The sequence below is a fragment of the Rhea pennata genome, chromosome Z (genome assembly GCF_028389875.1).
Source record: "Rhea pennata isolate bPtePen1 chromosome Z, bPtePen1.pri, whole genome shotgun sequence".
Taxonomy (NCBI): domain Eukaryota; kingdom Metazoa; phylum Chordata; class Aves; order Rheiformes; family Rheidae; genus Rhea; species Rhea pennata.
This window is the reverse complement of record NC_084702.1, coordinates 1,042,208-1,057,005: the sequence shown is the minus strand read 5'-3', so window position 1 is coordinate 1,057,005 and position 14,798 is coordinate 1,042,208. Positions and strand designations below refer to the sequence as shown.

The 14,798-nt window shown below is 44.2% G+C and overlaps 1 protein-coding gene across 1 annotated transcript in view; it reads right to left on the bottom strand.

Annotated features, from left to right (window-relative positions):
• Positions 1 to 449: 449 nt before the first annotated feature.
• Positions 450 to 14,798, bottom strand: part of CPLX1 (complexin 1) — a 116,417-nt gene continuing 102,068 nt past the window's right edge. Inside the window, exon 4 of the mRNA XM_062600006.1 lies at positions 450 to 1,118. Coding sequence (XP_062455990.1) covers positions 921 to 1,118 — 198 coding nt within the window. The 3' untranslated portion in view covers positions 450 to 920. The remainder of the gene's footprint in view (positions 1,119 to 14,798) is intronic.

Below are 14,798 nucleotides of genomic sequence, written 5' to 3'. Positions count from 1 at the left end.
TTGATAAATATGGCATTGGGTAGAAACAGGAAGGTTGGCTACTGAGAGCAGCTAGCTGCGCTGAAGGGCTGCTAGGCTGTTGGCTTCGAAGGGATGGGTAAGTGCTCTACCAGATCACCACACCCACCATGGCTCCAGCTCTCAGGATGGCACCTGTCAGACCCAAATCTGCTCTTTCAAGTTAAGGGTATGGCTAATTCCCAAAGCAATATGACTCTTGGTTAGATTCTGAAACAGTTAACTTCTATCAGCAACCAAGGGCAGATGACTCAGTTCTTTCACAGCTCTCAGTGATGTCGGAGACACAAGTCACACATGGTTTATCCTCCAAATGATCTCTTAGTTATGCCAGTGACGGAATTAAAATAGAAAAGCTCTGTTTCCATGGGAGAACTGAGACATCTCTTCTAATGGGAGATGTGCTCAACAGCAAATAACCCAATCAACAAGAACATTAATAACAATAACATAATTATTATCAATATTAATAATAAAAATATAATTAAGGAAAATTAAAGAGGCCACTGTTCACATTTAGTGAACACTCTTTCCTGCTTTGGATGGAAACACATGTGAGGCTGTTCCTTATTTCTGCTTAATGTACAGTTGCTTATTTAACATACATAGTACTATGGCTTATAATAAAAATTGTGTAGATTGCAGCTTTATAACTCTTACATCCATTCAGAGGCGTCTATTGGATGTGACTATTTACAAAAAAAGGTACTAGATGAGTCTTGGGGTGGAGGGAAGGGAGAGAAGCAGTTGGAGGGGCAAGGGAAGCGGAGGCATGTCCTAGTGAGCAGCAGAGGGCAGAGATGGGGAGGGCTGCGTGATGGGTGGCAAGGTTGTATATCCCCATTGGGCAAACGAGAAATTCGTTGCGGTACTGTTTGTGCCAGTCTGACAATCTGCAGTGATTACTTCTTGAACATGTCCTGCAGGGGCCCCGGTAGGTATTTGATGACTGTGTCCAGAATGCTCTCCTCGTCCTCCTCCTCTTCCTCACCACAGCCAGGGGGGATCGCCTTCTTTGGGCGAGTCAGGCTCCCTTCAGCGTTCGCTTCCAGTGCAGCTTGGGCCTCTGCTTCCCTTTCTTCCTTCTTCTTTATGCCGTACTGCAGGGAAGAGAGCACAGTGCCCATCAGGAGGGCAGGCGGCACATTGCGCATGGGTATTTACTGCAAGCAGGGCAAAGCCTGTCACAACACGCACTGCTACGCAACGCTGAACGCTCCCGCGAGGATGAGAGCATCACCCCAGCCTGGACAAGTACACCTGCGGGCCCTCAAGTTCCGCAGCACGCCCAGCACTGTTCAAAGCATACCTCGGCTCTTATTCGTAGAGACCAAAATTAACGACTTCCTAACAGCTTCCTTTAAACACAGCCCAGTGGGTTGTCAGCTCTCACGAGACAAAGTGTTCTGGTGCTCAGATCACTCTGGAACAAGCAAAGGAGCGAATTTGGGGTAATACAGCCCTATGTCTAGCACAGGCAATGCACGCTCTGTTCTAATAAACTTTGGGAGCTGTATTTTACTAGTACTGATCCTCCTCTTTTCAGCTAATAAATCTGGCACTCAAGTCCATCTTTAGCGATGATTTTGAAATCACTCCTATAGGATTTTGTAATGAAGGGTCACGGATGTGGCAAAATTCAGGAAAAAACTAAGTAGTAATGAAAGCAAGCAAACAGGACAGGACAGAACAGACAGACTAACAGAATGCAGTGAAAATGACACAGTTTTAGACTTTCATATGTGGGAGATGTTTTTTACATCCTCTTCCCTGTTCCTTTGGTATAAATGGGACAGAAATATCTCTAAGTAAAAATAAAATCTTCATGAGAAATTCTATTCATACATCAAACCCTACATTTCTAGGGGTAAAGCTGACTCATACTGCCTGAAGAGGAACATCCCGAACCTGCAAATGGAACAGATAATTGAGATTTGCTACCTCCACTGAGAATTAAAGTCATGCAACTAGGAGTTTTACATGACTAGCAAGAATCTCATTTTGTGGTTTTACATTCTTAGGTTTACTAGAGAAGTAAAGATTGGCCTGAGTGAAACTGAATGGGGCAGAAGTGCTGCAAAAACCCAGCTCCCACACTGACCAGGACTTTCCAATCTTCAGTTTCAAGGCATCACTAAGCAAAATTTCTGCACTCACCAACCCACTCCACCCTTAGCATGCATTCACTGTGGTAATTCTCCTTTGTCTGATGCTATTTCTAGAAATTTGTGCACAGATATTTTGGCAGTTGTCATTATTCATGCTATACCTGAAGCTCCTGTCTTTACTACTTACATTCACTTCACTTCAGCTACACTAGGGTGGCAGCCAGCAGAGAAAAGACCTTTAGGATGAAGATGAAAGACGTTCAGATTTGCTGCAGTAGGACATGTCTAACAAATTTGAAAGGGTTGCTGTGTAAGAGCATTCCTTTATTTGTGCCTGCGTTTTAATAAAAGTACCAAATAGAATTAAGATTGTTTTCAGTGCATCAGAACCACGAAGTAAATAACCTAAACACCTGTAAAGGTCAGCAAAACACTTTGCAGGAATAAGCATTTTTAAAAAGAAAATTACTTTTGGTTTCAGAAAAAAACGAAAGAATATGCTGGTGCAAAGTGCTAAGCATTTTCTCAGTATTATTAGCACAATGCTGCTGAATAGACATGAACTAGATGTTCTGTCTATGATATTTTTTTGTTGTTATTGTTGTTATTGTTTCTTCCATTATGAAAAGCCCAAATTATTTACTAGGAAAACAAAAAAATGCCTTGCCACATTGTCATAACTTTCTGGTTTCAAAAAGGCTCTCAGGTTTAGCAAGAAACTCCATTTCTGGGTGAAGAAAATATTTTTGCTTCCTTTCTCCATTGTCATTCAGATTTAAGATGGCAGCCTGCAAGGATGCAACCAGTTACTTATAAAAACCTCAGTTCTCTAAAGTCATTTCTTCCAAGCCATAATAGTCGTTAAGGACACTTTTCTAGTGATTTTTGTACCTAGTGGATGCTGCTCATGACTGATTTCTTGGGAAAGATATTCAAGACAAATGATGTCTCAGTTCAGATCTGAAGCAAAAGAAGCGTTTGATCGATGTGCAGTCACAAGGCTGAACATCAAAGAGAAACCCCTATGGTGGGACCAGCCAGCATTGCAGGGAAAACTATCTAAGGCTGCATAGCGGCTGGGAGGGCCGGCCCACCCACTCATTCTCCCTCTGAAGTGACAGACGAAAGTCTCTAGGTTTTTCCTACTGCAATTTATCTACAGACTTGACCCTGCTTTGCCAGCTGGAGGAGAAGAACAGTAGCAGAGAAAACACAAATCATAATGGCACGCAGGTCCTCCGTATGCTTTCAAATCCTTCATCTGAAAGCAAGTGTCAGCTCCTAACAGGTTTACATCTTCCAGATCAGGAACTTACTGGACAAGTGGACAGGCTGCAGGCAACTGCTGGAGGAAAACAAAATCACTCGGGTACTCCTGTGTGCTGGGATGAAGGACAACCTGAAAATCATCGGGAGGAATGAGCACTGTGCTTGTCAGCCTGTTCCCACGGCTCTGACTGCACTCAGGATGAGGACTCCGAGGTAGACAGACCGTAGCTCTTACAGAGTACAGCTAGTCTGATGGAACAGCTACAGTGCTGGGGCAATGGATAGACTGGATCGAGATTTTTTTACCTTTAAAAGTCACTAGAAAAGCTAGATCCCATGGTGCCAGCTCACCAGCACAAATGCCAAGTCCTGAAATTCTTTCTTCTTTGTTCAAGACAGGATCTGCATCCTCCACCCCTGTTTCATGATCCTCATTGCAGGAAGGTTTAAGCATTTGTTTTGGCACATGACTTTGAAATTAAATTCTTTGATAGCTCTTGCAGCAAAGTGGCTCTAAGCCACATATGCTGGCTCACAATTTTCTCCAAAAGCATCAGATAATTTAATTCCTTCTGCCATTCATCCAGCCAGGAGTTTACAGGTGGAGATTCAACTGGGGCTTGGGCAAATGACAACAGCATAGGACCAAATCATTCAATCATGGAGAAACAGTATGTTTCTTGCCGGTAAGTAACACTGTAACCTGAAGAAACAAGCCATTGGCCACCTATCACACATAATACTCTGATAGGAATTTGTTTTGGACAAAAATGTTCTTCTCTTGGAGAAAGATGGCATTTCATCAAAAGCATTTTTTATAAGAAAGGATCACTTTTGGTTATTCAGTATCATTATTTATGAGCAATGATCATTTTTGATTAAGTCACATTGTCATTTAATCTTGGCAGTATTTTTTAATGCTTTTCGTTAATCAGAACATAACACGATGATTGGTAGGTGAATAAAATGACACTTCTCAGGTTTGAAATTTTTTCAGAGAAAATCTAGTTGTAGGAATAAAAATCCTAGGATGAAATAGGAAAAAAATTAGATGAAGCATGTTGGAGTCTTCAAATGAAATACCTCAGCTGAAGAGAACAAATAACTTTAAAAAACAAAAACAAAAACAAAGAAATGAACTGTTTTGGTGTTCTGATTTTCCCAAGTATGAGAAAATACTGCAGTAACTCCAAAAGAAGGATGATAACAATTTTGTATGCTTGTTTTCTCTTAGTCCAACTTCAAAAATGTTGACTAATTATGCCATCCTATAGTCAGTGATACAGAATTGTGGGCATAATCCAACAAAGTAATGAAGCATTTGAAACACGTGAGCCATCTCAAGTCATTACTGTGTTGGTTGCGTGAGAACTGTGGCGCACTGACTCATATGCCAGTGAAATATTGATGAGTGGTTTGTTGTGTTTCCCTGAGGAGAATATAATATTCTTTCCTAGTTCTCTGGAAGAGTTATGTAAATTGTGCCGCCTACCTCTATAATTTAATGAATGCATGCACATTACACACACATTTCAACATATCAGTTGTGGAATATGTGACAATAAACAAATACACAGCATGTAGCCTACTGATAGCTACTGCTGTACTTGTAGAAGTACGTTTATCGCCAATTGTTAGATAATTTCACCCAGACACATTATGCATTTTCACGCTATTCAACACTTTGAGTTACAGCTTGTACAGAAAGTCTCCAGATGTGCCAAATGATTCTCTCCTATCATGTTATTCCTAATTTCCAGTCTACTTTGTCGTATACAGATGGATAGGAATTGATCTGGTAGGAATGAACTAGATTTTCAAGCTGTCAAGCATCCCTGCTGAGTAGTCCTCTCAGTTCCATCCTGAAGTTAGACAAGTTATTTATATCCTCCGCTTCCATCAGTGAGGACATCCCAGCTCTTTTCTTCTTTGAAGAACTTAAGCGCCTTCTAACATCTAGCATAAGTGTGGGATTCCTTGCACACCACTTCAGCTCTCAAAGAGTTGGTAACTTAGAATAGGAGAGATTCCTTTAGCCAGCAGAGAGAAGAGGTAATTCATCTAGTCTGCCTCAAGGACTTACCTTGGATAAGAACTTACCCTATAGGTGTGCTTCCCTCTCCCCTCATCAAGGGAACCAAGAAGCTATCCGATACTTGATGCCTAGCTAGAATCTGGGATAAAATCCCCCGCATATTGCTTTCCTTCTCCTGTACTCTTCTCCCACTTCTACGGTTTAGATTAAATTCCCCGCTCAAACACACACACGGACTCATGTTGCTTGACACCCTTTGCTTAGCTAGGCCAAATGCATGCAGGGCTGCAGTAAGCAAAGGTGTGTAAGCTGTTGATGGTGGGAGAACGCTGCAGAGATATATCACTTCCCAGACTTTATAGCTTATAAAATTCCTGACAGTATATCTCAGAGAAGTTGCTCCTACATGCCAGCTAATGCCTGCTGTTAGAAATGAATCCATCTTTGTGAAGGGCAACAGCAGGGGCGCTCACTTACACAGCCATTTCGCACAGCAGAAAAATGACCAGTGGTTTGATTTAGGGCAACCCCTGACCATAAATAACCTGCTGCTTCTCTGTTCTCCTCCTGAAGTAGTTGTGTGTGCACTGGCCCACTGAAGGTCCAAGGTGGCCTGGACTCCTCAATCACCAGGTAGAAAGAGTGGGAGGAAGATACCATAGTGCTTAATGCACCAACAACCACTGACTCCACATCAGGAAAAGAAATGGCTAATGAGGCTCCCATCAACCTCCTTCCCATCTCTTTCCCTTTTTTATTCTTCCTGGTTTCCACAGGAAGCAAAAGCAGGTGCATAAAGCAAGCAGGTGCTGAGATACACTGCCTAATCTGGTGTAAGACAATATTTAAATCCGACTCCAATGGCAGTAAAAGTTTCAGGGGAAAAGGAGAGTGTTGAGCCAAGATGAGCTTGCAGCTGAAATCACGAACCACCACAAATATACTTAGCATTGCTTATGACATAGGGTAGATAATGCAATAACATCACAGCTGAGACAGCTGAAGAATTGATCAGTTATCTCTGAGTCAGTCTTCGAACTGAATCCCCAGGAAGAGAGCAGCACTGACGGACAAAATGACCAGTAATCTTTGGGTCAAACCTGGAACTGATTCAGTAAAACAATAAGCAATCTACTAGAAGAAATTGAGGAAGTGCAGAAAACAATGATCACGTAGTTTTGAGGGAGATAGAAAGACAACTCAATGGCTATAGAGGGTGACCTGAAGAGAGTCGATGCAGTGAAAGCCCGTATCTGAGAACAGGAGAGGTGAATATCGTCACCATTAGCATGCCAGGCAAGACTCCTGCACTTGAGTGGGGACTCTAAAGGTCAACAGAGAGGTCTTGCTGTCCTTAGTGAATTGGCAGAGGCTAGGGATCTGGGAGTACTTATCATAACTATAACATTTTGCTACTAGTATTTGTCATGACTATATGCCGCCAAGATATTTACAGTTGCTCAATACCAATTACTGTAGCTAAACAAAATGAGAGAATTGCAGTATAGTTGAAGTTGGAAGATACCTCTGGAGATCATCTAGTCCAGCTCCCCTGCTCAAGCAGGGTCACCTAAATCATGTTGGCCAGGATTGTGTCCAGATGGGTTTTGAACATCTGCAGGGATGGAGACTCCACATTTTCTCTAGACAACCTCTTCCACTGCTCAGTCTCCTCACAATAAAGAAGTTTTTCCTCATGTTCAGAAGGAGCTTCAGGAGTTTCAGTTTGTGCCCACTCTTTCTTGTCCTGTCACTCAGTACCACCGAAAAGAGTCTGACTCCAACCTCTTTGCACCTTCCCTTCAGATATTTATACACATTGGTAAGATCCCCCTCAGTTTTCTCTTATCCAGGCTAAACAGGCCCAGCTCTCCCAGCCTTTTCCCTGATGAGAGATGTTCCAGTTCCTTCATCATCTTAGTAGCTCTCTGCTGGACTTACTTCAGTAGCTCTGTATCTCGCTTGTCCTAAGGACCGAAGCACTGGACCCAGCACTCCAAGGGTGGCCTCACCAGGGATGAGCAAATGGGAAGGATCACTTCCCCTGACCATCCAGCAATGCTCTTCCTCATGCAGTCCAGGATACTGATGGCCTTCTTGGCCTCAAGCGCGCATTTATGTCTCATGGTCAACTTGCTGTCCACCAGAATTCCCATGTCCTTTCTCCACAGCGCTGCTCTCCAGCAGGTCAGCTCTTAGCTTGCACTGGTGCATGGGGTTATTCCTCCCCAGGTGCAGGACTCTGCACTTCCCTTTCTTGAACTTCATGAGGTTCCCCTCTGCTCATCCCTCCTGCTGAGAGAGAGAGGTCCCTCCCAGCACAGCCTTCTGGTATCTCAGCCACTCCTTCAAGCTTTGTATCATCAGCAAATCATATCACATCATGCCAAACTTAAAGAAACATAACTGACAGAACTGAACCTATTATTGTCATTCTTGAATTATCATATATATGCAATCTATATAAACTATTAAAGATCACTAGATATATGCTTCATATAGTCACAGCTTCTTCCTCTCTGGATATTACGACTGCGTAATTTTCCTCCTTTCTAACACCCGGACAAACAAGGAATGAGGACTGACACCTTGTGGTCCTGCAACCCCAACATAGCTTGAAACACTGATAGGATAAGCTGCTGGGAATACAAGAAAGGAAAATAAATCCATGCTTTAGATTCTGTTATGGGGAAGGAACCAAACTCCCTTAGCCAGTTTGCTGTGATTACTCCAACATAACGTTCAGCTGACTTACAGCATACATGCGAGACCTAAGGAAGGCAGCGGGATACAAGTGAATGTTTTAATGCTTTACTAAGATAAACCTAGGAAAAGCTGTTTAGCCATAATTCTGTAGTGGAACAGCACATCCTTGGTGGACTAGTCCAATCAGCCTGTGTCATAACTGGTAGCAGTTATCAGCCAAGACCCTTCACTGCGGCTGGGTCCAGTTGGGTGATATCTGGAAAAGTGCCTGTAGACACTATGCAAAACCGCTGTGTGCTATCTACAGTGCTGGGAATTGCTCAAGGCTGGTTGTGTTCACCATGGACTACCAGCAATATGCTATTTACAGGAGACCTTATCTTTTCTTGCTCAGCTCTATCTATTAAATTCCATTCACCTTGGAAAACCACAACACACACAAAAAAAGAACAAAAATTATCAGCTAATCTTGAAAAACATGTGGTTAGAGAAGGCACTGAGAAGGCCTACCCTTGCATGTCACGGGTCAATTTGACCTGAACCAGTCCTGTTCACAGAGACCTCCACCGGTGAAGACTTCTCACCTACCCTGGAGCACAACTACCCTTTACAATTAGAATACTTTCCTTCACATCTAATCTATTTTTTTCCTGATATGTCTTTTTTAAATTAATTCGGAAAACTGAAAAGATATGGGCATTGCAGAAAGATTTTCCTTTCATCTCTCCTTTGGGCTTCATTTATCATACATACTAAGCTATTTTCCCCCTCTACTACCAAAGGAAATATCACTTCAGTTAAGATCTTCCTATCGTGACCACCTAGAACTTTCTGCCAGGCCTGTATGTAGGGCTGATGTACACTAAGAGCAATAGCTAAGGTTTAGTATTGACACTTATCATGACAGCTGTGAGAGTTTGGAGAATGGGAAAAAAATCTATTTCAAAAAAAAAAAGCAGCCTCACTTCTGGACAAAATTCTGAGGAGGGCTGCAAGCCCTTCCAGAAAGTGGAAAATGATTTTTTCTTTCACTTCACTTGCAAAACAACTTACATGCTCTGAACAGTCCCTTCTGACTAAAACAATATTCTATAATTTTTTCTCAAATGACTAAATATGAAGATCTACTGCTTTATACTTGTTTTCTGCATATATTGTTTCACACTAATATTCTGGCATGTTGTTTAATTTACCTAGCATTATATTTAAATTAAAACAAACTTTGTCAACATATCGGAGTAAAAATCCTAACTACCTCAAGTTAAAATGCATACAGTAGAAATTTGATTATCCTATGGAATCTCAACACTTGTTATGAAAGAATAATGAATGGGTTTCCCTCACGATGATTTCAAAGAACTTCATTCTTCAGAAGTTTGTTTTGTTATTCTATCTAAACTATAATCTGCAGTTTACACAAAGTAGAAGCTAACATTCAATATACATGTTCCATAGGGTAACAACATTCCTCTGGGGAAATGGTACAGTACATGTGAACACAGTCTGATGGAAGTAAGACCCTAGTTGTCTAATGCACCTACCATACCAGCTGATGTTCTAGAAAGCCCTTTACTTCCTTTGACTCTGCCAATTAAATTGAATTGCCTGAGCCACGTCAAACATTTCTGCATCTGCTTACATATACTCAATTTCATTCAATTTTTTCATTTACTTTCACTTTCTACACTTGCATTTACTTCTATATTTATTTATTTATTTATTTATTTATTTATTTTGCATTTACTTCATTGCCCTCATAATTGCTGAGCAGCTGGGAGTGCTGCCAAATGGAGTGCCAGCTGAGCCAGAGCCACACAGGAGCACCCAGAAGAAGCAGTGAGCATTTCTAGTGGGAGACTCCTCATCAGCCAAACCACTCTTCCCTCTGGGGAGGTCTGGATGCTATGGAGAGGCTGCCAAGACTTGTCCCACCCTTGGACACCCCTTACTGCTCTTCCACATGGGCACTAATGTTTCTGTCATGATACTTTGCAGACCTGAAAAGTATCAAGCATGACTATTGGGTATGGGGTCAGTGATAAAGGGGATTGGGACTTTGATGGTGTCTCCTCTATCCTGTGAGTGGTGAGGGCTTGAGGAGGATAGAACAGATCCCGTGGGTCAATAATTGGTTGCAAAGTTGATGCTGGCCAATAGAGTTTCAATTTCTATGCATGTTGACAACTGCTTGGACATTTGAGAGCCAATGACTGCTTGGAAGAGATGAGATCCACTTGATAAAGTGCAGCAAAAGTATCATTCCCAATAGGCTAGCCAATCTGCTAGGGAGGACTTTTAACTAAGAATGACAGGAGAAGAAGAGAGCCCAATGATCAGGTAAGGAAGTGGCCAACAGGTTGGAAAGCAAAGGGTCTGGTACAACCAGAAGAAACCTCCGAATTAACAAAACAGGGCCCCCAAAAGAGGACCCCAAGTGTATGTTCCTAAATAAACAAGTGGCTATAGGACCACATTATTGCCAAAGTTCTCAGGCCTTTCTGGGAAATCAGCATACCAGGGTGCCTCTCTGAAGTCTCTGTATACTAATGCATGCAGCACGAGGAGCAAACAGGAGGAATTAGAAGTCTAAGTGCATTGACAGGATTTCAGTCTCATTGGGACCACAGACACATAGTGGGACAGCTCATGTGACAGGAGTGCTGTGATGAACAGATACAGGCTATTTACAAATGACTGTCTAGGAAGGCAAGGAGGAAGAGTTGCCTTTAACTGGAGAGACTGACTGTGATGAAATGGAGTTCTGCTTGGAAAAAAGGTGACGGGTCATCTCAGAGACAATGCGTCAGGGCTGGCAGATAGACCAGTACAGGTGACACTGTAGTAGGTGTCTGCTCTAGACCACCTCATGAGGAGCATACAAAAAAAAGGCTTTCTTCAACCAGCTGGAAGAACTTTCATGTTCTTAGGCCTTGGTCTTCATGGGGAACTTGAACAACTCCAGTATCTGCTGGAGGGAAAACATAGCAGGGCACAAGCAATCCACAAGGTTTCTAGAGTGTGCTGATGACAATTTCCTAATACAGCTGATTGAAGAGCTGCCCATAAACAAGAGCTCTGCTGGACCTCACACTTACAAACAAGGATGGACTCATTGGAGATGTGGAAGTCAGGAGCAGCCTTGGCTGCAGCCACCATAAGCTGGTGGACATCAGGATTATTAGAAGAAGGTACAGGTATAAAACAGGATAACAACCCTGAACTTCAAGAGAGCAGTCTTTGGCTTGGTGAGAGAGCTGCTTAAAAGAATCCCATGTGATAAAGCACTGGATGGAAGAGGGGTCCAGGACAGATGGTTGATATTCAAAGAACATCTCCAAGCACAAGAATGTTCCATTCCAATGAGCAGGAGATCAAGCAAAGGTAACAGCAGGCCTGTGGGGATGAATAAGGAGTTCCTGACTGGGGGAGGTTCTTGAGGACTAGAAGAAACTAGGCACAAACAGTCCAGGAGGCTCCTGCAGTGCATTGATGATAACTTAACACAGGTGGTGGAGAAGCCTATAAGGAAGGGTGTCCTACTGGACCTTGTACTAACCAATCAAGAAGAACAGATGTGAAGGCTGGGGGCAGCCTTGGCTGCAGTGACCATGAGATGGTGGAGTTCAGAATCCTGCAGGGAAGAAGTAAGGCAATAAGCAGGATGGCAACCCTGGACTTCAGGAGAGAAGACTGTGGGCTCTTCAGGGACCTACTTGGAGGAATCTCATGGGTTAAGGCCCCAGAAGGAAGGGGAGTCCAGGAGAGCCAGCTAGTATTCAAGCATCCCTTCCTCCAAGCTCAAGAGTGGTGCATCCCAAGGAGAAAGAAGTCCAGCAAAGGGGGCAGGAGACCTGCATGGATGAACAAAGAGCTGCTGGCAAAACTCAAACAGAAGAAGTACAGAGACTGTGGAGGAGGGGACAGGCCACTTGGGAGGATTATAAGAATGTTGTCAGAGTATGTAGGGATGCAGCGAGGAAGGCTAAGGCCCACTTGGGATTAAGTCTGGCAAGGGATGTCAAGGACAACCAGAAGGGCTTCTTCAAAGACCTCAGTAGCAAGAGGAGGACTGGAGGACTAGGGAAAATGTGAGCCTTCTGCTGAATGGGGTGTGGGCCCTCGTGACAAAGGATAAAGAGAAGGCAGAATTACTGAATGTCTCATTTGCTTCAGCCTTCACTGCTAAGGGCAACTCTCAAGAATCCCAGAGCCTGGAGACAAGGGAGAAAGTCAGGAGAAAAGAAGACTTTCCTTTGACTGAGCAGGATCAGGTTAGAGATCTTCTTGGCAAGCTTGACATCCACAAACCCATGGGCCTGGATAGGATGCACCCACGAGTTCTGAGAGAGCTGGCAGATGTTGTTGCCAGGCTGCTCTCCATCATCTTTGAAAGATCGTGGAGGACTGGAGAGGTGCCTGAGGACTGGAAGAAAGCCAATGTCACTCCAGGCTTCAAAAGGGGGGGGGGGGGGGGGAAGGGGAAGGACCCAGGCAACTGTAGGCTGGTCAGCCTCACCACCATCCCTGGAAGGTGATGGAACCGTTCATTCGGGATGTCATCTCCAGACATATGGAGGAGAAGAAGGTGATCAGGAGTAGTCAGCATGGATTCACCACAGGGAACTCAGGATTAATCGGTCTGATAGCCTTCTATGGTGGCATGACTGGCTAGGCAGATGAGGACAGAGCACTGTAAGTCGTGTACCTCGACTTCAGCAAGGCTTTTGACACTGTGTCCCATTACATCCTCCTAGATAAAGTCAGGAAGTGTGGGTTAGAGGAGTGGACATTGAGGTGGCTTGAGATCTCTCTGAAAGGCACAGCTCAGAGAGTTGTGCTTAGGGGCACACACTCCAGTTGGAGACCTACAGCTAGTGGAGTTCCCCAGGGCTCAGTACTGGGGCTAGTCTTGTTCAACTTCTTCATCAATGACCTGGATGAAGGGATGGAGTGCCTCCTCAGCAAGCTTGCTGATACTTCCAAGCTGGGAGGAGTGGCAGATACACCAGAGGGCTGTGCTGCCATTCAGAGAGACCTGGACAGGCTGGAGAGGTGGGTGGAGAGGAACCTCATGAGGTTCAACAAGGGCAAGTGCAGGGTGCACCTAGGGAGAAATAACCCTGGGTATCAGTACAAGCTGGGGGCTGAACTGTTGGAAAGCAACTCTGCAGAGAAGGACCTGGGAGTGCTGGTGGAAAGCAAGTTGACCATGAGCCAGCAGGGTGCCCTTGAGGCCAAGAAAGCCAATGGTCTCCTGGGGTGCATTAGGAATAGGTCAAAGGGGGTGATCGTGCCCCTCTACTCAACCCTGTGGAGGTCTTGTCTGGAATATTGTGTCCAGTTCTGGGCTCCTCAGCACAAGAGAGACACAGAACTCCTGGAGAGAGTCCAGTGCAGGGTTACAAAGATGATCAGAGGATTGGAGCACCTGCCCTGTGAGAAATGGCTATGAGAGCTCGGCCTGTTTAGCCTGGAGAAGGGAAGACTGAGGAGGGGATCCTATCAATGTGTACGAGTATCTGAAGGGAGGGTGTCAAAGAGATGGGGCTGAACTTTTTCAGTGGTGCTAAGTGACAAGACAAGAGGCAATGGGCAAAAACAGAAGCATAGGAAGTTCTGCCTGAATGTGAGGGAGAATTTCTCTCCTGTGAGAGTGACAGAGCACTGGAACAGGTTGCCCAGAGAGGGTGTGAAGTCTCCTCCCCTGGAGATATTCAAGGCCCGCCTGGATGCAATCCTGTCTACCATGCTCTAGGTGACCCTGCTTGAGCAGGGGGGTTGGACTAGATGATCTCCAGAGGCCCCTTCCAATCTTACCCATTTTTTGAGGGTAGAGGAAGATGCAGGTAATCATACCCTGGAGAGGGGGTGCCTAGAAACAAAGAGGTCCTGTTAACAAGGCTATAGAGACATGAGCAATTTCTGCTTCAGTCCTATCTCTTGGAGAGGACCTTTCTTGACTGTTTCCTGAGAGGCCATGAGAGATTTTCACATAGCTTTTCTGGGAACAGAAGTTATTTGTAGACACACATTTCTTTTTCTGGAGTCCCTTGCTTCCTTCAAGGGCACCATCTCCCCACAGGTTTTTTTATGGTTGCATGCGTCTTGCTCCCCTCTTCTATTAGCTCAGGCTTTCAGCTCTGCTTAGACCCTGGCAGCTCTTCATTCATGACTTACCTTGGGTCAGCTCTTCCAGCCTCAGCTTTAGTTCTTTCTGCTCTTTCTCTCCCGGGACATCACTGTGCCCACATCTCAGTGCCCACCCATGGCAAACACACAGAGGCCAGCAGTTTTCATCTTGAGTCTTACGATCAGTTCAGAAACAACTGTGGATTTCAAAGCTATTAGCTGATCTTCATCTGCCTCTCATCAACATCTTCTTCCAGATATTCCGATTAGGAGTGATGCTGAGGCTAATCACTTCTCCTTCAATGAAATATATTGACAAAAGACCCCCCCCATCCTCTTACCATCTTGGTCAGCTGAGGGATTGCAACACATCCCTGTAGGGATACCCCTTATTCTCAGTACCCAGGAGCAGTACAAGTCAATAGAAATAAAAATTGCTTTTATACTGCATCACAACAGGGACTTGTGCTTCTCAGCTCAGTAAAGAGACCCCAGGACCAGCTGGGATACTCAGGGAGCCTCCTCTGACTTTC